General features: G+C 39.9%; 1 protein-coding gene across 1 annotated transcript in view; it reads right to left on the minus strand.

Moving 5' to 3' along the window:
* Nucleotides 1–22,698, minus strand: part of LOC126456197 (dynein axonemal heavy chain 8-like) — a 503,569-nt gene that overhangs the window by 46,174 nt on the left and 434,697 nt on the right. Inside the window, exons 35-37 of the mRNA XM_050091951.1 lie at nt 6,440–6,679; nt 6,111–6,278; nt 5,652–5,793 (exon numbers count right to left, since the gene is read on the minus strand). Coding sequence (XP_049947908.1) covers nt 5,652–5,793; nt 6,111–6,278; nt 6,440–6,679 — 550 coding nt within the window. The remainder of the gene's footprint in view (nt 1–5,651; nt 5,794–6,110; nt 6,279–6,439; nt 6,680–22,698) is intronic.

Here is a 22,698-nt window from a genome sequence, read left to right on the forward strand (position 1 = left end):
CAGATCCTGAAATTAAAAGAGTATGAGCAAGCTTATTATTCACTTACTGCTCTGAAAAACATTGCACCACACAAAATGCTGCCTCACAGTGTGAGTGCTCTTCTTGTGACACAAGATAAGTTAGTTGCTGTTAGTAAGCAGTTAGGAATCTCCTTGAATGTGGTCAATGGATGTGAATGGATGTGTTAACACTATGTCGTCTGGCGACACCATAGTGGTGTTGTGCATGAAATAGCGGTCAATGACCGGCGACACCACAGTGGTGTCGTCTGCATAGTATCACTCAGTGGCCGGTGACACCACAGTGGTGTTGTGAGTATAGTATCGCGCAGTGGCCAGCAACAGCACTTTAGTATCTTTTGCATTCTGGTGGTGTTTTTTAGGTAACAGTAAGTTATACACAAGTTTTTTGTTTTTATAAGTACTTGTGCCCTTTCATCATGGTGGACGAAAGAGACAATAGGATTATTTATGATGAATGCATGGACGTCTTGTCTGATGTTCTGGACGACTTGGCCGATTGGGAACAAGACAATGGATATCAAAAAAATGACAGTGAAGAAGAATCTTAGGGAGATAGTGAAAGAATTCGACGAATGCTACAGTTGCCAACTGATTTGGCTGAATCAGGTGAAGAAGACAGTGCACAGTGGTCAGACCATGATTTACCGAGGACCAATAATAAATTTGAAGGATCCCCGGGTGCAAACATTCCCGAAGATGCACAGAGTGTCAAGGATATTGTAGAGTTATATATTGGGAACGATCTGATTGAATATATAAGCAGCAAAACCAACAAGAGCTACAGTCAAAATTGCAATAGAAGGAAACTGCATTAAAAAAATGCCAAATTTGTCGATGTTATGGGACCTGGACTTAGGAAATGGTTTTGGCTTGCTATCCTTATGGGAGTTGTAAAAAAAGCACAGATTCAACTTTTGTAGCCCTGTCTTCCTCAGTTGCATGTAATATTATGGTATATTGATAATTTTTACTTATGGACCGTCTTTTTTTTTTTTACAATTTTAGTGCCATACGCGTTTCGCCTTTATTTTCTGCAAGGCATCATCAGTGGCAGGTTGCATAGACAGTTTCTTACATATTACGCTCCTGTTGCATTTTTGGTGTTGTTCTTCTTCCTATGAACGCCAATTTGCTGTTTTTTCCACTTTCCACAGCACTATGCACTGAACGCTTGTTTTAATGCAATGTTTTGGTTTCCGTTGCTGTCAGATGGTCCATAAGTAAAAATTATCAATATACTGTAATAAAGCACAGATTGATGATTTTGGTCAATGAATCCATTGATAGACACACTGACATTTCACAAAATGATGTCCCCCAAACGATTCAGACAAATATTATCATTTTTACATTTTTCCGACAGCAACAATAAACCGGATAATGCTGACTGGCTTGTCAAAGTGCAATTCGTAATTGATTATTTTTCCAAAAAGTTTAAAGAAACGTTTAATCTAAGTCAAAACATCTCAATTGATGAAGGAATGATACCATGGCCTGGACGGTTAAATTTTAAAGTTTACAATCTGTCGAAAATTACGAAATATGGCATACTCATTCAGATACTGTGTGATTTGAGTACGGGATACATTTCCTCATTCAAGATATATTCCGGTGCTGGACAGCCTTTAGCAAAAACAGTGATGGAACTATTGTCACCTTGTGATGGAAAGTGGCATCACCTCTGCGTGGATGATTATTATAACAGTGGAGCAGTGAAGTTACTTGAAAAGAAAATTCAAGTTTGTGGAACGTTGCAGCAAAATAGAGGATTTCAGGATAATTAAAGCACGAAGGCTTGTTCTGAGACACCATACTTGTGTTTGAAGCTTTTCACCATCGGAAAGGTGACAAGTGACCGGTGACAAGCCAAGTAATCCGAACTACGTGGTGCTGCCGGCGCCAAGCAAATAAATTTCTACGAGACGTGCGGATGGTAAAGTGTTAAGCAAGCCACTATCAGACATGTAACAGAAAAAACAAAGGTACCTGAAGTACTATCATCTCCCATACGTACTGTCCCCTCTCCAGCAAGTACAGGACCTATCACTACTCACCAACTTGACCATGAGTTGCATGTCAGTGATAGGTCTAGGGGCCTGTACAGGGGAGACAGGGAGCAAGGAGAACTCAGACTTCTACACTATCTCCATAACCAACAACTGATGATCACTTGACAAAGCATTGGGATGATTTGCCAAAGGAGATAATATAATGACTTTTTTCTTCTGCTTTATCTATGAAGCCTATCTCTAATGACAACTCAAATATGTTTAATATAATTATCCTATAATAACTGCAATACGATTATACAGCTTCTCAACATTGGGCAATTTCATTTTATTCTTGTACTTTCTCTTGATGGGCAATACTCTTGTCGGAGAGTGCCCTAATTAGGTGTCCTATTGTCCTGTGGTTAGAACAAAGAGACAGAATGACTGGCTAGTACTTAGCATCAGGAGGCCAAATTCTAATACTGCTGAAAGACAGACTTTTGGAACTACAGTATGGTCCTAATTATTTGGGCTAGTGTGGGGAAGAAGATGCATGAATAATTGAAAAATACTGGTAATCGAGATATTTTCAAATATGTATTCTTTGTTCAAAATTTTATCCAAGTTCTGTGCATAGATACTGTAGACCTGTTTATTTCTTAAAATGTCTTTGATGTTAGTTTGTTTCTGAGAGGAGCTGACATTTTTTTTATACAGAATTTCAAATTTTTTTGCAGCCATAATGTCATTGTACTGAAACCCCCTCTGGCCCATATAGCCTAGAAGTGTGTTACAATGACTTACAAAGTCACTGTCTTCATCCCCACATTCACATACACTGTCCTCTTCTCTGTTTTTTTTTTGTGCAGTAGCAGTCACAATTTCAGCGACACTCATGTACTGGAAGCCAGGTTCATATGAGTTGATTTTTAGCAAGTCAGTCAAGTCTTCATCATCGACATCTTCAAAACCCCAATGATCAATGCACGTAGCATCTAGAATTATAAACTTCTTTGAGAAAGCCATCAAATCAACCTCATCAACTAGTATTGTCAGATGACCAGCCCAGAAGTGCCATTTTGCCAATGCAATTACACCTTGGTCCATTGGCTGTATAATGGCAGTCACGTAAAGAAGGTAAAAGCTTAGTTAAGATGAGACCATCATCAGATGTTACAGTCCTCTTACAGGGATATGAAGGGGCCTTATCAACCAATAGAGCACCCTTCTGTGGCAATCCTTTCTAATCTACAAACTGTCAAACTTGTCATACAAAATGAGTGTTGAACCAGTTTTTTAAAATTTCACTATCCATACATGCAACTTTTTGGTTTTAATAATGCACAGGGAGATCCCTAGATGTGATATCCTTGAATGATCGGGGTGTTTTTGATTTTTCAATCACTTGAAGCTTCACTTTGTGGTTCCTAGAAGCATTACCAGTGCACAAAATTATAATGCCTTCTTTAGATGACTTATATCCAGGAGCATGAATTTCGTCTTAAAAGAAATGGTTCTGGTTGACAGACATTTCCAGTACAGACCATGTTTGCCTGCATTATAAATTTGGTCTGGTGCAAAATTATCTTATTCCACAAATTTCTGGAGCTCTTTCCGAGACGAATCAGCTGCCACAACATTTGAACTAAACTGCTCTCCTTGCATAGTAAGTTCACGAATCCCATGACATTGTTTGAATCTGGTTAGTGATGCAGATGAGGCATTAAATTCTCTCTAATCCTAGTGGTTCATGAAAAAAATAGCTTTTTTGGTGCACATCACAACTGAAGCAATGATACCTTCTGCTCAATTTTGCTAAACCATTGCAAAAGGGCAGCATCTAATTCATCAAATGTAGATCTCTTCATGCTTTTTCATGCAGATTGTCCAAAACAAGAATCACATTTCCTGACAAAATTCTGTATTTTCTGCTTATTATTTTTAATGTCCCAAACAGTCAGCATTCCAATACTATAATCAGCACTTAGTTTTGCAGCAGTTTCCCCTTCTCAAATCATTCAATTAATTCTAATTTTTGTTTTAATGTCAACACATGTTTCTTTTATTTCTCTGTCATCTCTTTTGCAAATTTCTTTTAACTTGCGTCACTGACACTTACACACCAATTAACAACCAAAAACTGAGTTTGTTTCCAATTTAAGTAGAACATGCAGGCCGATAACAATGGAAATGGGATTTGTTATCACAATGTGGGTTGTTTATTGCTGTTCGCTAGAGAAAAATATTGCACGTCTTTTATTTTTAGCTGGCCGGAGTGGCCGTGCGGTTCTGGGCGCTACAGTCTGGAGCCGAGTGACCGCAACGGTCGCAGGTTTGAATCCTGCCTTGGGCATGGATGTGTGTGATGTCCTTAGGTTAGTTAGGTTTAATTAGTTCTAAGTTCTAGGCGACTGATGACCTTAGAAGTTAAGTTGCATAGTGCTCAGAGCCATTTGAATCATTTTTTTATTTTTATTTACGTATATTTTTTAGATGTACAGGTATTCCACAATTGGGATAATTCATATATGAATAATCAGGATTACACTGCATTAGTTATTTTCTCAGGGACTGAAGAGAGATAGACTGGCAAATGTTACACTTCTTTACTGTTCACTCATGATGTCATAATTAAAAAGTGTTTTCAGGTAACTAGTAAATACACATTTAATGCTCATTCACTAGTTAGTTGCTAATTACTGTCCACAGTCTCTAATAATGCTTAGAACTAACACTCTTGGGACCCTAAGCAAACATGAGGGCATGGTGCATTACTCTCGATAATTTGAATTTGCATAGGATACATTCAGAAAACTTTTTGAACCTAATATGTTCTCCTTTTAAACAAGAAAACTTTATCTTTTATAAATGCACACATTCTGTTCCTATTAATTGTTTTAGACTGTGCTGCAGTTTATAGAGCCAGAAGAAACTGGAAAACCTTATTTTGCACTAGACAAAGGGTTCCAAATCCCTGCCTACAGTCATGTATCAATGTAATGGATCTCGGAAGGGATACAGCAATGTAGTGGCAATAATTTTTATGCCTTTTTGTTACACTGAATTAGATTATTTGTAGTGCACTCTGATGATCATGTACGTCTTTTATTTATTTGTGAAAATTAAGTGTCAGAGCTTTGATGGTAGTTTAATGCAGTTCAGTGTACCTCAAAGCACATGAACTCTAAGGAAAAAGCAGGAAATTATATTCTGTCCAAATTCTCTATTGAATGGTAAATTATTTTCAATAAATAGGTGAAGGCAGTAAAAACATAAAATTAGAGAAGAAAGGATTGAAATATTTTCTAACCTGATATCATAGTAATATATACCACCTACAGTTGCAGAGCGACTAGACTGTTAATCACTTTCTGTGAGAAACTGCACATATTAAATACATGGACTTAACAGAATTCATAGTCCCCTCCAGCTTTGTAAATAGGTAACAGTTATTCCCAGGTGCTACAGAGAAGTAATAAGCAGACAGTCCAACATGCATACATGCTTGCATGTACATCAATGTAATTTTAAGGTCACAAAACTTCCAATAAGGGTACTTAACAGAGAAAATAAAATCTGGAGGCAAAATTATAATTATTATGTGCATTTTTTTTAGGTACAGAATATGCAGCATACCTCATTCATTATGATTGTGCCTTCTATAGCCAACAGGAGATCTTTGAGTGTAGCACGCACCAGTTTGATAACTCGTTGCATTCTATCTATCTCCTGTCGTAGAAAAATATTCATGGATGACAGACTCCCCATAATTCTCAACCTGTAACAAGCATACATTACAAGTGAAAGCAACATAAGATTTCACTAGATAAAAGGCTCTGAACTTGGTATTAATTTTATCAACTATCCGTGTTGAATAAACAAATTTTCCTAAATGTGGTTGATGTACATAGCTATATTTGCATTATCAGAATTAATAATATGGTTTTATGAGCCGTTTTAGCTTAATTTTCTAGAGATATGCTAAAAAACTAATTAGCTGCCATGGCAGATAACAACTGGAACGGAAAAGTTGAAAATAAATTACTGAACATCACACATACAACTTCAGTAGCATTCTGCAACTGCAATACTTGCCTTTCTTTGACATCATTAGGATCATAATCAGGAGGTAGCTTTTGTAACATGTCAATTGCCTGGCGAGCAACAGCAGCTTCTCGTGTTTCGCCTCCTGAGCCACCAGATTCCTTGGGCTGTATACTTAAAATTGTGTCCAGAATCATTTTAGTTGTATTGCTCTGATATCTGTCAAACAATAGATGGTGAAAGAAATAAAATCTATAGAAGGTAACACAAAAGAAACAATGACATCCATATTGAATTGAAAGCAGTCATAATACGAAGTTTCTGTAAAGGAAATTATCAACACAGAAACTGATGTTAAAAATATTTTACTTTAAACTTACGTAATGTCAGCATTTGCATGAAGGCCATATACTTGTGGGGGATCAATGGGAGGCATATCATCTATTGCCTGAAAGTATTCTTCTAGGTTTCTGAACTTCATAATGCCATAGCCTTTGAAAAATTCAAATGAGTCTGAAAACATGTCCTCCAAAAACCACACTTTGGCAAATGTGTTCAGTAATCTTTTGTCAAAATCATCTGTAACTCGGCCACCGTACTGGACTTCACCAATCATGTACCTGAAACATTTAAGAAAAATTTTATTTTGATACCTGCAGCAATTAGTATACAAATACTTATAAACTGAATGCCAGTTTTCTGTTTCCGGCAGGTGGTAGCAAACAACTGTGTAAAAATATTCAATTTCATTTATTTATTTTTTATTAGTTTAGAACCAGCAAGGAGTGTTGCAGAGCTAACAAATGTGAAAGGTTAATTCTGTTCAACATACCTGTGTTTCTAGGATAATTAAATAGATCACTTGCATCAAAATAGTTATGATGAGTTTGACTTAACAGTGGTGCAAGATGAGCTTATGGCATTGAAATATGAAAAATAAAGAACTCATGAGCAGATTATTAGAGGAAGTTAAAAAGTATTTGACAAATATTGCATTATATGGAGGAAATGTATTAAGATGGTGAGCAGAAATGGCATGAGAAAATAACAGTAAATATTAGGAAAAAAAGATGAAACTTTCTGAAAATCATACTCTATTTCCACATAAAGTAAATTAATCAAACTAGAGTGGGAACACCAGTGAATAGATTCTTTGTCACCCTGTGTGCCTTTTTCCTGCATCAGTGCAGGGTCAGCATGGTTAGTTTAAGGGTTGACCAGGTGCCCTCCCCATTGCCACCCCATTACCTCTGCGGTGGTAGGTGTCTACCCAACTGTCTGCATACAGTTATTCATGTGAAAGTGAGCAAAAGTTTTCTGAATATTTGTGTATTGTGTAACTGAGCTGGGGCATGGATACCAGCCTGGCATTCACCTAGGGGATTGTGGGAAACTGCAGGAAAACAACATCCAGGCTGGCTGGCACACTGACCCTTGTTGTTAATCCACTGGACAGATTCAATCCAGGGATAGTGAACCTCTCCATCCTGGGAGCAGAGCTTCAACATGCAGGGCTATCTGGGTAAGTAAATAATAAGTAGATTATTTAAAATTAAAGTGAACTGTCTTTTCTTTCACTCTTCTGTCCTCCATCAACATAGTTTTTATTATCAGTTCTCTTTCATTTGCACATATAATTTATTATTTATTTCTTATTTGCTTCCTTCAAATTTAGCCTCTTATCTTCGATCTTTCAACCACTGTCAACTCTTAATATTAATCTTTGCAGTCAGTCTATTGTTATTTCTTAATTATTTCTTGTGATTTTTGACTTCCCTAGTCACAGTTTGGAGAAATATTTTTCTCCCTTCAGAGCTAGTGCACATACCCGGATACCCTTGTGGGGTGGCGGGTGGAATTATTGAATTTATAAAAATGTTCCTATTATTTATTTAATGCTGTTGTTTGCCGTTCTCAACACTGGCTCTTTAACTACAATATTGGCAACCAGAAAGTGATTAGCAAAACGTGAAGCCTGTAATTAGAATTCCTAGTGCCCACTTCATCTGAGAAATACATTTATAGCTACAGCTTATAGCTCTGAGGAATTAGGAGATTGTCTGGGATTCATAATCAAAAACCATTCTCTCTAAAATGTTCACTATATTCTGAAAGTCACAGACCGAAAAGAATCCACACAATCCAACTACCAGAGCAGTTCAGAGTCAAATTAAATATTTAAGTGAATGCTCGCCATAATTTGATGATAATGTTCATCAAACACCATGCTAAATAATGGTAGAATGTCTGTCCTGTGACGGCATGTGAAAATACGACATATGCAAACTGAAGATAGATCATTAAAGTCATCCCAGAATTAACACATCACTCGAAAACGATTTCATGGTTACGCATATCCCGAGTAACTTATTACGGCATCCGAGGCTGTTTATAGCAATGATACCGACGCGACACGACGCGACTCCTGGCACAGGTGGTGCGCTAATCAGCGTCTGGAGAGAACTGGGGCCTTTCTTCCTCATGCAGCGTTCTTACATATAAAGCCGCAGTGCGGACGGCTAAGGGAACGCCTGATCAAATCCGCTCTCCCGACTAGCCGCTGGGCTAGTAATGCACCAATTTAAGTTATAGAATAAATCATTGCTTCCTTTGCTGATGGCTGATGAAGCTCTCAATTTAAATGTGCAATCAGCACACAGGTAAGAAATCATAATAAAAGTCTGACGTGGCTAAGTCAAATATTTTTGGCGAGATAATTAATTTAATTACACTACACGCAGTAGACGAGCTCTGAACTTGCCCTTTAGAGATACGCTATCGCTATAGTTTTATAGTTATTCAGTTGAAACTTCTCACATCTTTATGATTATAGTGGATCTCCCTTCTACTTAAATTTAAACATCCTAGCTTTATTTATTCGCCTACTTAATCTATCTTGCTTCCTTACTTTTTAAGAAAAAAACCAGAAAATCATGAATTTCAACTAAAATTTTAATTTGTGAGATCCAGAATACTGTTTCTACTAAATTATTATGCAAAAGGAATCTAAATATAAATTTTTAAGTTTCTAGCTCTTTTCTGTTGCGCCAATGATTTTTACAGAAAAACGTCCAAATTTCGAAAATGGTTAAAGTTATTGAACTGATATTCAACACATATTGATTTAGTATTACTCCTGACATGCTAGAAATGTTTCAGGTTATTTACTTGATTTTTAAAGTATTGCGCAACATTTATGACGTCAGAGCTAGTTACAGCGGACTAGGCTGGCACACAATAGAAAAACTGATGTGAATTTTATACGGCTGAGTAGGCTGCTTCCCTACATCACCCTCTACTTAATGTTTTTTTTTTTTTTTTTTTTTGAATGTAAATGGGAAAAAAAAAATAATTTCAAAATGGGAAGCAAGAGTAAAGCTTAACTCCCTATGAAAATTAAAATTGAAATGTAAACATATAGAAATATTAAAAGAAAACTGATTACCTACTTCAATTATTTAAATTGCTGGCATGTTTGCTGCCTCTTAAGCAACATTATCACTCAAAATTTAAGCAAAATCAATGAAACACTTTGGCATACATATTGCCTTAGACAGACAAACACATAAAATATGTAAAATTATGAAAATCTTAAATCCATTAAATACATTTTTAAATACACAAATTCAAAGAAAATAGCACAGTTATTCATGATACATAAACAGATAATTATATCTTAGCAGTCTTTTCTAAACCTGAAAGAAAATTTCACAAATCATGACAATTTCATTTTTATGCGCGTGGTTGTAGCCGCTTTGGCTGGCGTTCTACACTTCCATTCACAAGGGTAGAGGAGGGGAAGTTGTTATGGAGTGCGTCCTTCACGTTCACTCTAAATTACATGGGGAAAGGGGAGGGGTCACTGTGAGTTGTGTCCAAGTCACTCCACGCTTTCACGCAGCTACCAGGCTGCCATTATCTGGTTTGTCCTGTAGAACAAACAAAAAGAGTGCCTCAGACTCTGTTCACTTAATATCTAAGGGTGGGTCACAATGAAATGGGGATATATACATTTTATATTTCAAGATGTTAGTGGAACAAAGTTAACAGAACTTTTTCAATTTTAATCTCACGGTTACTTAACTGCCATAAAATCAATAAACAAATGGCTCAAAACGCCGTTAGTCACGTACTAGAGAAAATTTATGCTCAAGGCATACAATCATAAATCCTATTTAATTTCAATTTATTATTTCTGGGCCGGAACACTGAACCAATGCTCGGTACATTCCTGATACATTTGTATTTTATTTACTTAGCTGACTCATCTTCAATCACCTTATTCTTAGAGATAGTATGATTATATTTGATTAGCAGTTGTCTTCTCAGCTTCTTTGTACATGTGAGTAACTTGTGGTAACAGTACAGTTCTGAGTGTTCAAAACACACTACGTTTAGTTGACTACTAAATCCACTTATTGGTCCTCTGCTGCTGTGTCAGTTCCACATCTGCAATTATGTACTTACTTCATCGAAGTGTACTTATGCTGAGCTATAAATAATGTTTCAGATGCTGCTATTACGTTACTCAATTATGTTGCTAGTGTATGTACTTATTTAACACTCACTCTATTAACATTTAACGCATAGATAGCACATTTATTTCATATCTATAGTGTATTGCAGCTGATCAGTTTGTTCATGTGGCAATCCATTTCCACTCGATTGGACGCTGAAACCACAGGTAGTCTCTCTCGACCTACCACTAAAATGCATTAAGTAATTATGGACGAGCGTAATGCTAAATTCCTTAAACCTATAGGACACCATGAGCTGCTCTGTCTCATCTAACATAAGGGTACCTATGGTCGCATTCACGCCTCCAACTCATAACCTCAATACGTGTAGGAGTGTCCTGTCACACACTACACCAAATTAATGGTCAGCTCCAACCTTATAAATACTCCAGGGACGTGTCCTTCACGTCTCAACCACAAACACTACTCAATTCTATTACACTGCCATTCCTTGCTACACAAGGTGAGTTCATTCTTACAACTTATCTGCATATTTTTCATAACACTAAGCGATCTCTTTTACTATTAATTAGTTAGCTCTACAGCATACAATAGGTTTCACTGCAACTTCAGATCCTGCTTGTACACGAATTTGTATATCTTTTTAAATTACTGTTGGTGGACCATTTCCAATAAAACAACAACTTTGTACTTATAATATTACCAAGGTTCTATACATACTTTTTACTCAAATACATTTGTATCTTAATTACATCATACTTGTCTGTTGTTTATGTCACTGTTAGGTTTGTCACATTAGGTATTTTCTTCACTATCGGTGGATAGAATGGTTACAGAACTCATGGCTTGATAGACATGACAGAAAATTTTTGTATTGCAAAGAAGGAGTCAAAACTTTGGTGGATAGGAAAGATGAAGATAGAGTGAGACCTGAAATGGAAAAGAAGATCTCACCCAGCTGGGACTGCACAGCTGCCACACTGTGTAGAGTTTACAGAACAACCTCCTCCCTATAGAATTCATTAGTTTATTATTGGCTTGATAACCATAATGGAAAATTTAATGTGTTGGAAAGAAGAGGTCGAAACTTTAGATGGATAGAAAAGATGAAGAGAGAGTGAAATATGAAATGGGAAAGAAGATCTCACACAGCTGGGACTGTTCAGCTGCCACACTGTGTAGAGGTTACAGAACAACCTCCTCCCTACAGAATTCATTGGTTTCAGAAAATTTTCATATTGGAAAGAAGGGGTCGAAATTTTTGTAGATAGGGAAGATGAAGAATGAGTGAGACCTGAAAAGGAAAGAAGATCTCACACAGCTGGGACTGCACAGCTGCCACACTGTGTAGAGGTTACAGAACAACCTTCTCCCTACAGAATTCATTAGTTTATTATTGGCTTGATAACCATAACGGAAAATTTAATGTGTTGGAAAGAAGAGGTCGAAATTTTAGGTGGATAGAAAAGATGAAGAGAGAGTGAGATCTGAAATGTGAAAGAAGATCTCACACAGCTGGGACTGCACAGCTGCCACACTGTGTAGAGGTTACGAACAACCTCCTCCCTACAGAATTCATTTGTTTAATGCTGGTTTGATAGTCATACTGGAAGATTTTAGTATTTGAGAGTAAGAGCCGAAATTTTGGTGGATAGGAAAGATGAAGAATGAGTGAGACCTGAAAAGAAAAGAAGATCTCACACAGCTGGGACTTCACAGCTGCCACACTGTGTAGAGGTTACAGAACAACCTCCTCCCTACAGAATTCATTCACTACCTATGAACTTCTTTAGGTCAATCACGTTCCTGAGACCTAATATCTTTTTACTGTTAGGGTACTCTAGCCTATATGCATTGGCATGTGGTTTTCTTATGATACTGAAAGGTCCTTGGTATACGAACATGAATTTCTTTGTTTCTGCATTTATTTTCTTTGATTTTTCCTTGGTTTTGACAAGGACTAACTGACCTATTTCAAAACTGGTGGGTACAGCTTTTGCGTCATGACGCTTCTTTCTTTCTTCTGTGTTTGGCTTACTTTTACTAAGATTAACACCTTCGTCCCAATATCTCCTATTTTTCAGAACTTGTATAGGCAGCTCCCAAGTTTCATCATTAGTTACTACATGTTTATCAATAAAAGGTACCGTAATTACTCCAGTTATCGGCAAGACCATTTTTAACTGGCTTCTTTCAAAGTCAACAACACTCTGATATTTCGACAAGAAATCTATGCCAATTAAAATTAATTATTGGAGATTATTATTATATGAGATTCTTTACAATTAAGCATGGATGATCAATTAAATTACCATTAATATCAAAGGGCAGTAAAGCTTCTTGCTTTACCGTTTTTGACACCTTGCCAGTAGCACCAATTATTCTTAGTCCTGATACCCTCATTACTGTAATCTTGTTTTTACCAGGTAATGCATCAGAGAAGGACTGAGATATCGCACTCACCTCACTTCCACTGTCTAAGAGACAACGTACATTGATACCCAACATATTCACTATTATTATAGGGTGGCTTATTCTAGTTTGTACAGGTGGTTCCTCAAACTCATCCAATAGTTCCCTTTGGATTTCTCTCCAACTTAAGTGATCAACATCTGTCTTCATTATATTTAGGTCAAAGTGTGTAGGGGTTTCCTGAATTACATTTTCAGCTGCCTTTTCCAGTCGGTCTATTAATTTTAAATCGAAACACCGCACGACTTCATTACATTTAGTTTGCCGAACATGACCCAAATTACTGTAATCTGAGCGATTCTGCACCTCCAGACCGGGCATAACACTAGTTACAGCTAAACCACTATCACTATTACCGTCGGGTTCCTTCTCAAGTGACAACTGGTCACAGCTACCAGGTTCATCGACCCCCAACAGGCTATCCTCTACATTCTCACTTACCTCCTGTGCTAAATCTATTAGTACAGTATCAACATCCAGCACAGGCACTTTAGATAAGAGCACATCATCCTCATTGTAAATATAAGCATGAATTTCTTCTGCTTCTTCACCTGAAAATTCAGTATTTTGTAGTTCTTCCCTACCGTTACACTGCCACGCCTTCTCTTTCTCTTCTCACTTAGAAAGCGTCTCTAACATGGTATCTATCAAATACTGTGAGTGATCTAATATTTCTGCTGTATCCTTAGATGCTACTGACTCCTCATCCACATGTTCAGCCTGAGTATTCTGATCTGTCTTACCAATTACTGTAATTACTGGCTTAGGAAAAGTAACCGCCTGGTGAGTGCCAGTGTCCTCATAGACGGGAACTAGTTTTCCTGCCTCGGCCTACTACTGTTTCCTTTATTTCCATATAGTTAACTGGCACAGCATTGCTTTCCGCACTGTTGTTTACCTGCATAATTTTGTTCGGAACAAAATTACTATCATTTGGATGCCATTGCTGGTTCTGATGATTATTTCTCCAATTCCTACCTCTCTTAGGATGGCGAACACCTACTGTTCTGATGTTTACATTGCCATTCTGCTCGTTCTTAAAGTTATTAGCATTTCTGTTATTACGTGCTTGCTCCTCATTGGCAGCCACACGCTCTACACGTTCCAAATATTCAATGAAACGATCCAGATTGTCTCTAGGGGCAGATATAACTCTAGTTTGCCAATACCATGGCAGTTTGGCTTCAAGACTTAGTATTATCATTTCAGGTTTTAGCTTTTCGGCCAAATGTGACAAACGTGAGATCCACTGCGTGGCAAACTCTTTAACAGATTCCTTGCCTACATTGAAGCGTTTTCCACTCCACAATTCTCTCAACACTTCATTTTGCTTATTACTAGACCAATAATCATTAATGAAAGCTGTTTTAAATTCTGCTAATGTTTTACACTTCAACATAACATCAGCTGACCAACGCTTGGCGTCACCTGCTAAATGGCTTCTAATAAATGAGATTTTCTCTCGTTCAGACCAGGTTGGTGGAATCACATCTTCAAAATCGTTCTAGAAATCTAGCGGGTGGATATTTTTATCTGGATTGAACCGAAAGAACTGCTGACACCCGATAAAAGCGGTGTTTGCAGCTACAACTTGTTGTATACTACCATTACCAGAAGTTACTGAAGCTACTTTACTCTCAATGTTAGCAATGTTAGTACAAATATTTTCTACTCTCATTTCAACATTATCTACTCTTTGCACAATATGAGTAGTATCAGCTTTGATTGCGTCTACTTCTGCTTGACATATGTTTACTTTTATATTAACATCTTTAAACCTATCTGAGCACAGTTCAGATTCCGCCTCGATCTTTTCTGTTAACTTGTGCTCCAGCTTCGCATCTTCCATTTGGAAGTCTCTGCGAACCGCAGCAACTTCGGATATTACTGTTTTATACATTTCAGAAAATTGTTGACCAACCTTTTTCTTAATATCCTCATGATTGTAATCAATTTTATAATTCAAACTGTCCAGATCCTCTTTCAACTTATTGCAGCCAGTCTTGAAGGAAGCTTCTAATTCAGCTTTATTGGATTCTAATTTATTGTCCATTGCCTCAAACCGTTTATTAAAATTAGTTTGGCTGGCCACAATCTCATACTTTAATTCAACATTACTGGCTGACAATTTTGCATTACTGGCAGCTATTGCTTGTAATATAACATTTAAATCAATAGCCCCAGTATTTTTGGGTTGCTCACTAGCTGGTTTTTTATCACACTCAGGTGACAAAAAACTAGCGCCAACATCAGAATCATCAAAACTAAATGAAACTTCTGATCGATCAGTCATATCTAACTTATCCTTTTTAAACTCTACCACCTCTGATGACTGTTTCGTTTCTAACTCATCAGATAAACTATCATCCAATAAATTAACAATTTCTAATTTCTGCTTTACTACAGGGGTCTCTATTATTGAATCATTGCCCCTTTTCACACTACTGTCAGGTGACAATACTTCATATTTCACTTTAACATTACTATTTTCATGCATATTTACATTTTAACCATTGTCTGGATTTACAGTTCCCTCAACAGACATAAGTTCTGATTTAAGTTTAACCTCAGTTTCTTCTGGCGGTTCCATCGTCGACAGTCTTCTAGTGCAGGTTAGTAAAATTTTTAACAGCTTTTCACTTAACTTAGTTCCTTCTGCACGACGTATGGTGTTGCCGGCATGGCGTACCAGGATTACTGATGCGACGCGGCGCGTTGAACTGCAGACGGCACTTCGACGGCTGCTGTGTGTTTGCGTGGCCTGCAACTGCAGGTGTGGCTCCGGTTGCTCCGGCGGATGACTGCGGTGAGGCGAAACTGGCTTCTAGCGATGCCAGCAGCGCCGCTAGACTCAATGCCAGCTCCGTCAATCCAGATGCGTTGTTAATCCAATTGTGTCGTCCACATGCACACATAACACTATCACTGATCTGTTACTCAGTTGCATGTCGCATTTCACTTCCGAATTCGAATATTTAAAAATCACTTTCACTTTTACTCAGTTTCTTTCCCGGCCGATTAGCAACATATGTGGGGCGGCGGGTGGAATTATTGAAATGTTCCTATTATTTATTTAATGCTGTTGTTTGCTGTTCTAAACACTGGCTCTTTAATTACAATATTGGCAACCAGAAAGTGATTAGCAAAACGTGAAGCCTGTAATTAGAATTCCTAGTGTCCACTTCATCTGAGAAATATATTTATAGCTACAGCTTATAGCTCTGAGGAATTAGGAGATTGTCTGGGATTCATAATCAAAAACCATTCTCTCTAAAATGTTCACTATATTCTGAAAGTCACAGACCAAAAAGAATCCACAAAATCCAACTACCAGAGCCATTCAGAGTCTAATACGCTGATGCAACTATAACTGTTCAAATTAAATGTTTAAGTGAATACTCGCCATAATTTGATGATAATGTTCATCAAGCGCCACACTAAATAATGGTAGAATGTCTGTCCCGTGACGGCACATGAAAATACGACATACGCAAACTGAAGATAGATCATTAAAGTCATCCCAGAATTAACACTTCACTCGAAAACGATTTCATGGTTACACGTATCTCGAGTAACTTATTACGGCATCCGAGGCTGTTTATAGCAATGATACTGACACGACGCGACTCCCTGCACAGGTGGTGTGCTAATCAGCGTCTGGAGAGAACTGGGGTCTTTCTTCCTCACACAACGTTCTTACATATAAAGCCGCGGTGCGGACGGCTAAGGGAACGCCTGATCAAATCCGCTCTCCCGACTAGCCGCTGGGCTAGTAATGTGCCACTTTAAGTTATAGAATAAATCATTGCTTCCTTTGCTGATGGCTGATGAAGCTCTCAATTTAAATGTGCAATCAGCACACAGGTAAGTAATCATAATAAAAGTCTGATGTGGCTAAGTTAAATATTTTTGGCGAGATAATTAATTTAATTACACTACACGCAGTAGACGAGCTCTGAACTTGTCCTTTAGAGATACGCTATCACTATAGTTTTATAGTTATTCAGTTGAAACTTCTCACATCTTTATGATTATAGTGGATCTTCCTTCTACTTAAATTTAAACATCCTAGCTGTTTTTATTCGCCTACTTAATCTATCTTGCTTCCTTACTTTTTAAGAAAAAAACCAAAAAATCATGAATTTCAACTAAAATTTTAATTTGTGAGATCCAGAATACTGTTTCTACTAAATTATTATGCAAAAGGAATCTAAATATAAATTTTTAAGTTTCTAGCTCTTTTCTGTTGCTCCAATGATTTTTACAGAAAATGGTTAAAGTTATTGAACTGATATTCAACACATATTGATTTAGTATTACTCGTGACATGCTAGAAACGTTTCAGGTTATTTACTTGATTTTTAAAGCAACATTTATGACGTCAGAGCTAGTTACAGCGGACTAGGCTGGCACACAATGGAAAAAAAAAAAAAAAAAAACACGGGAAAGAGGGAAGGAGAGGGAAAGACGAAAGGATGTGGGTTTTAAGGGAGAGGGTAAGGAGTCATTCCAGTCCCGGGACCGGAAAGACTTACCTTAGGGGGGAAAAAAGGACAGGTATACACTCGCACACACACACACACACATATCCATCCGCACATATACAGACACAAGCAGACTTTTGTAAAGGCCTTATTGCAAATTGATGTGAAATGGAACAAACATGTGAGAAATGTAGTAGGGAAGGTGAATGGTTGACTTTGGTTTATTGGGAGAATTTTAGAAAAGTGTGGTTCACGTGTAAAGGAGACTGCTTTTTTAGGACGCTGGTGCAGCCTATTTTTGAGTACTGCTTGGGTGATGGGGATCCATAGCAGATTGGATTGGAGAAAGATACTGAAGCAATTCAGAGGCAGACTGCTAGATTTGTTACCAGTAGGTTTGAACAATGCATAAGTGTTATGGGGATGCTTTGGGAATTGAAATGGGACTCCCTGGAGGGAAGATGATGTTTTTTTTGAGGAACACTATTGAGAAAATTTAGAGAACTGGCATTTGAATCTGACTGCCAAGTGATTCTACTGCTACCAACATACATTGCATGTAAGGACTGTGAAGATAAGATATGAAGAATTAGGGCTCATACAGAGGTATATAGACAGTCATTTTTTCCTCTATTTTTGTGAGTGGAACAGGGAGGGAAAGACTAGTAGTGGTACATGGTACCCTCTGCCACACACCATATGGTGGCTTGCAGAGTGTGTATGTAGATTGCAATCTTTCATTTAAAAGCTGTAATGACCTTTAGCAAATCTGATTTTAGTTGAGAAAGAGGTGAAGTATACAACAAAAACCTTTTTGAATGATCTATGATGGTCAATGTCTAACACCAGGATTGGTATCATGGCCACCCTTAGCCACACATCATCAGTCTCCTAGCATTCCCACACATTCCTAGATTGCTACAGCCACCTGCTAAGGCAGCAAGCTTTTTCTTCAAATGCCGGCTTCTGCCACAAGCTATGGATTCTGCTGTATGACCAGATTCCAGGACACTAAGGTCACGGGCTACTGGCTCAAGGTTTGGCAAGGCCTCTGTAAAACTAGCTGCACCCACTCTGGCTCTTCTCCTTATAGTGTCAGCATTGGTTTGGTCCCATGCCCATGTTCCAAGGGACATGCCAGTGGTGACATGCTTGAGGTTGAGACACTCACCATTAAGTTTAAAGATCCTCCTGCACTGTGCCATCTCCACACCAGTTACAAAGCCTCGTGAGTAACTGAAAGTTTACACTGCAAACAATCTGACCAGCATGTGTTTTGTGCCCACGTGGGTACTGTATGAGTCTACCTGTTATTGCCATTAATGCAAGTGTGACAGCCCTGTGAATGTTGTTCTTGGTTTTGCTGCTGATATTTCCTATGAGAGATAATTAATCCCACACCTCGCATCAGCAGCAATTCAGTGAATACCCTGGGTTGGAATAGCAACCTTGTGCAGCTACTCTCCTAATCTTACCGTGAACCCCTTTACCTCCAGGGACTGTTAATTTGTGAGACTAATTCATGTTCTTTCTGTGTAGAAATTCAGTTTTAAATGAAAGTGTCATTTTTCTAACCAAATGTTGAACTGTTGTTTATACAGCACCTATCATGCCACACTCCATTGCATTGTATTCAGTTTTAGTAAATTAGATAGGGAAAAAATCCCATCAATGGTGATAAAATCTGGTGACTTAATTTTCAAATTAGGATTGCCGTTGGCCAGCTTGTCCCGTTATCTATGCATAACAGTCTCACACACATGTGTATCCCAGCAGCAACTTAGTTAACATGCTACGGATGCTACTGCACTTCTCACCACTTCCCCTCACATGTGTTCCACATGTTTGTCCCCTGTGCAACATAGCTTCTGCCCCCTGGCCCAATTGATGTCTTGCCACACATGGCCACTGCTCCATTGCCACACGTCATCATTGCTGACCTGACCACAGACCTTGCAGAGCTGGAATGCAGAAACACCACCACTACACATGGAACTCGCAGTGATGCGACAGCCAGCAGCCTTAATCCCAGTGTCAGACACTGTGCTGCTGCCTGCAACCACCTCTGCAACTGCTGCCACTGTCCCTACCAGCCCCAATCCGTCAATGTCCGATTCCCTTCCTGCTGCAACCACTCTGTTCACCCATGCTGTGGCTTCCCTCTGTAGACGCCCCCGCCAACTGTGGTATCACCCAGGACAGCACAAAGTTCACTACGGAGGTCAGCCTGGAGCTGACATATGCGATGGAGGTACGCCATGTCGCCCCACTGCCTCCACCCACTGATGACTATGAGGCACTGTGGTGCTGCCTCATGATGCAAGTAAAGATGCAGCAAAGCCTGATCCTACTTTCTCTTCAGCAGTGCAGGGACTGGCAGGCCTTGTAATTCCTGCATCAAACATCAGGAGCCTGACAGACCCAAACATGGTCTCTGATGGGCTCCTACACAATATTGATTGGCCCTGATACAAACAGCTGTGGCATCGCACACTGGCCTTCTCCTCACTGACAACACCAGCCTTGCTGACAGGATGTATAAGATGCTGGCTTCCCTGACTGCCACTGCTGCCAAGCATCAACTCCATTCCCGCTATGCACACTCGTCTGACCGTCATGCTCCCTCCCTACAACAAGCTCACACTCGCTGCTGCTAATGACATTACCAATTGCTCACATACCTGCTGGCCTGCAGCTCGGTGCCCAGCAGGCGAGAGTATATGACATGCTTGTCTGCCTCAGCACCAACATGGCAACATTTCAGGCGACTGTGGCCCATCTCATTTCCAACCACCACCCTCTACACTGCGCCAGCTGCTAGTCCAATGGCAGCTACGACAGCTGCAGCTCTAGCCTCCCTGCTGATACCTCTTGTGACACAGACAGCCTCTGTTGGTACCATGAACACTTCAGCCTGGACATTGCAAGCTGCAGAGAACCTGCTCTTGGCACACAAACACAAACAGCTGTCAAGATTAGGCAGGCCCAGCTGCTCCTCAGTCTCCCAGCAACTGTTTGTCAATGACACTTGCTCCAACACACTGTTCCTGATCGACACTGGCTCTCAGCTGTGTATCTGTCCACAGCATCTTATACAGGACCCAGGTGCCACCTCATCCATCCCCCTGATGGCAGTAAATAACTCCACCATCCCCACCTATGGCATACATCATGGTGTCCTCGACCTCAGCCTGCAACAATACCTTCCCCTGGATCTTCACTGTCATTGATGTCACTGGCCCCATTTACAGAGTGGGCACTACTGCCTGCTAACTGATGCTGCCGGCCGCCACCTCACTTACAGCGATACGAGGAGATCAACGAAGTGCACCACTCATTCTGCTGGTTTCTTTGATGTGAAGCAGGTGGCGTATTCTGGCCCATACAATGACCTCCTGGTGCAATTTCCTGCACCCACACATCCACTGAGCATGCCTTGAGAGGTTCGGGTCCACAGCTCATAGTCTAGTGGCTAGCATTGCTGCCTCTGGATCATGGGGCCCTGGGTTCAATTCCTGCCAGGTTGGCGATTTTCTCTGCCTGGGGACTAGGTGATTGTGTTGTCCTCATCATCTCATCATGACAACGTGAAAGTGGCTCGATTGGACTGTGTAAAAATTTGAACTTTGTTCGGGTGTTGATGACTGTGCAGTTGAGCGCCCCAAATATCAAACATCATCATCATATCTCTACAGTGAGACCACCCCAGACCACTCATCTTCTGCTGCCCCTAGCACCACACAAACTCAATAGTTCCAAGGCTGGGTTTAACGAGCTGCTTGGCACTGGTGTGCTGCATCATTTGAAGAGCCTATGGGTGTCCTCCTTTCACCTTGCCAAGAAGGAGGGTGACTCCTGGCATCCAGGCATCAATTACTGGAAGCTAAATCCCTGCACTATCCGTGACCAGTACTCAGTGCAGCTCCTATGCAGCAACAACAACATTCTGGCTGGGCCTACAATTTTCAGCACAATTGACTGCATCAAGACTTTCACCCAGATTCCACTCACACCTGAGGACATCCAAAAGACTGCTATCATTATGCCTTTAGTCTCTATGAGAGCACCTTCATGACCTCCAGCCTCCATAATGCTGCCTAGACGTGGCAGTGTTTCTTGGACAATGTCTTGTGAGGCTTGCCCTGCTGCTTCGCCTACTTGGACAAGATGCTCATCAAGCTGGTGCCGTGGATGCCACAAATGGAAGACAGCTTCTCTGCCACCAAGCATGCCTTAGTGGATGCTATCCTGCTTGTCCAACCCCATCCCACTGCTCCTTGCCATCATTATTGATGTCAGCCAGATGGGCACTGGTGCTGTCCTGTAGCAACACGCCGGCGACACCTGGCATGCAACAGAGAGCTCCTGGCCATCCACGAGGCAATCAAATACTTTTGGCTGTCAATGGAGGCCTGTCACTTCATAGTCTTTTCTGACCACAAGCCTATCACTTTTGCCCTTGCAAATGTCTATGACCAGTGCTCATCACATCAATTCTGGTGGCTGTTCTTCATGTCTTAATTTACTGCTGACATACATCATGTCGTATTAATTGACAATGTCATCACTGACTACCTCAGCCGCATCTGCATCATTACCTCTTCCCTAGACTACAACTCTCCCACCTATGCCTGGATGCCACTTCCAGACTCCACCTTCAATGTATGCTGGCTTCCAGCTCAGGCAGTAGTATCTGGTGCAGTGTATCCTCCAGCTAACTATGCCCACCTGGTTGCACAACCTGGCACGCATGCATCCACCACTCTGGTACAGCATCATTTGCATGGCCAGGGGCACTGCAGGACCTGAGTCATACCTGCCTCTCCTCACCTGTCAGTGAGCCAAGGTTGGCTGCCACATACACACCCCCCTTCTTCCCTGATGTCAGCTATCACTTTGCCCACGTTCATGTGGACACTGTGAGCCATTATCTCCTTCTGACAGCTGCCACTACCTCTTCACCTTGGTGAACAGACTCACCCACTGGCCTGAGACAATGCTGATACCCAATTGCACGACTGCCATGGTAGGCACTGCTTTCGTCTCCATGGGTATTGCCCATTTCAGCTGTCTGCTGGACGGCAGGCACCAGTTCACATCAGCTCTCTTCTGGGCACTGTTGTACCTATGCGATGCTGACTGGCATCTGATGTTGAGCTACCTTGCTGCCTGTAGCATTGTGATGTGGCTCTGTGGCACCTTGAA

The sequence above is a fragment of the Schistocerca serialis genome, chromosome 2 (genome assembly GCF_023864345.2).
Source record: "Schistocerca serialis cubense isolate TAMUIC-IGC-003099 chromosome 2, iqSchSeri2.2, whole genome shotgun sequence".
Classification (NCBI taxonomy): Eukaryota; Metazoa; Arthropoda; class Insecta; order Orthoptera; family Acrididae; genus Schistocerca; species Schistocerca serialis.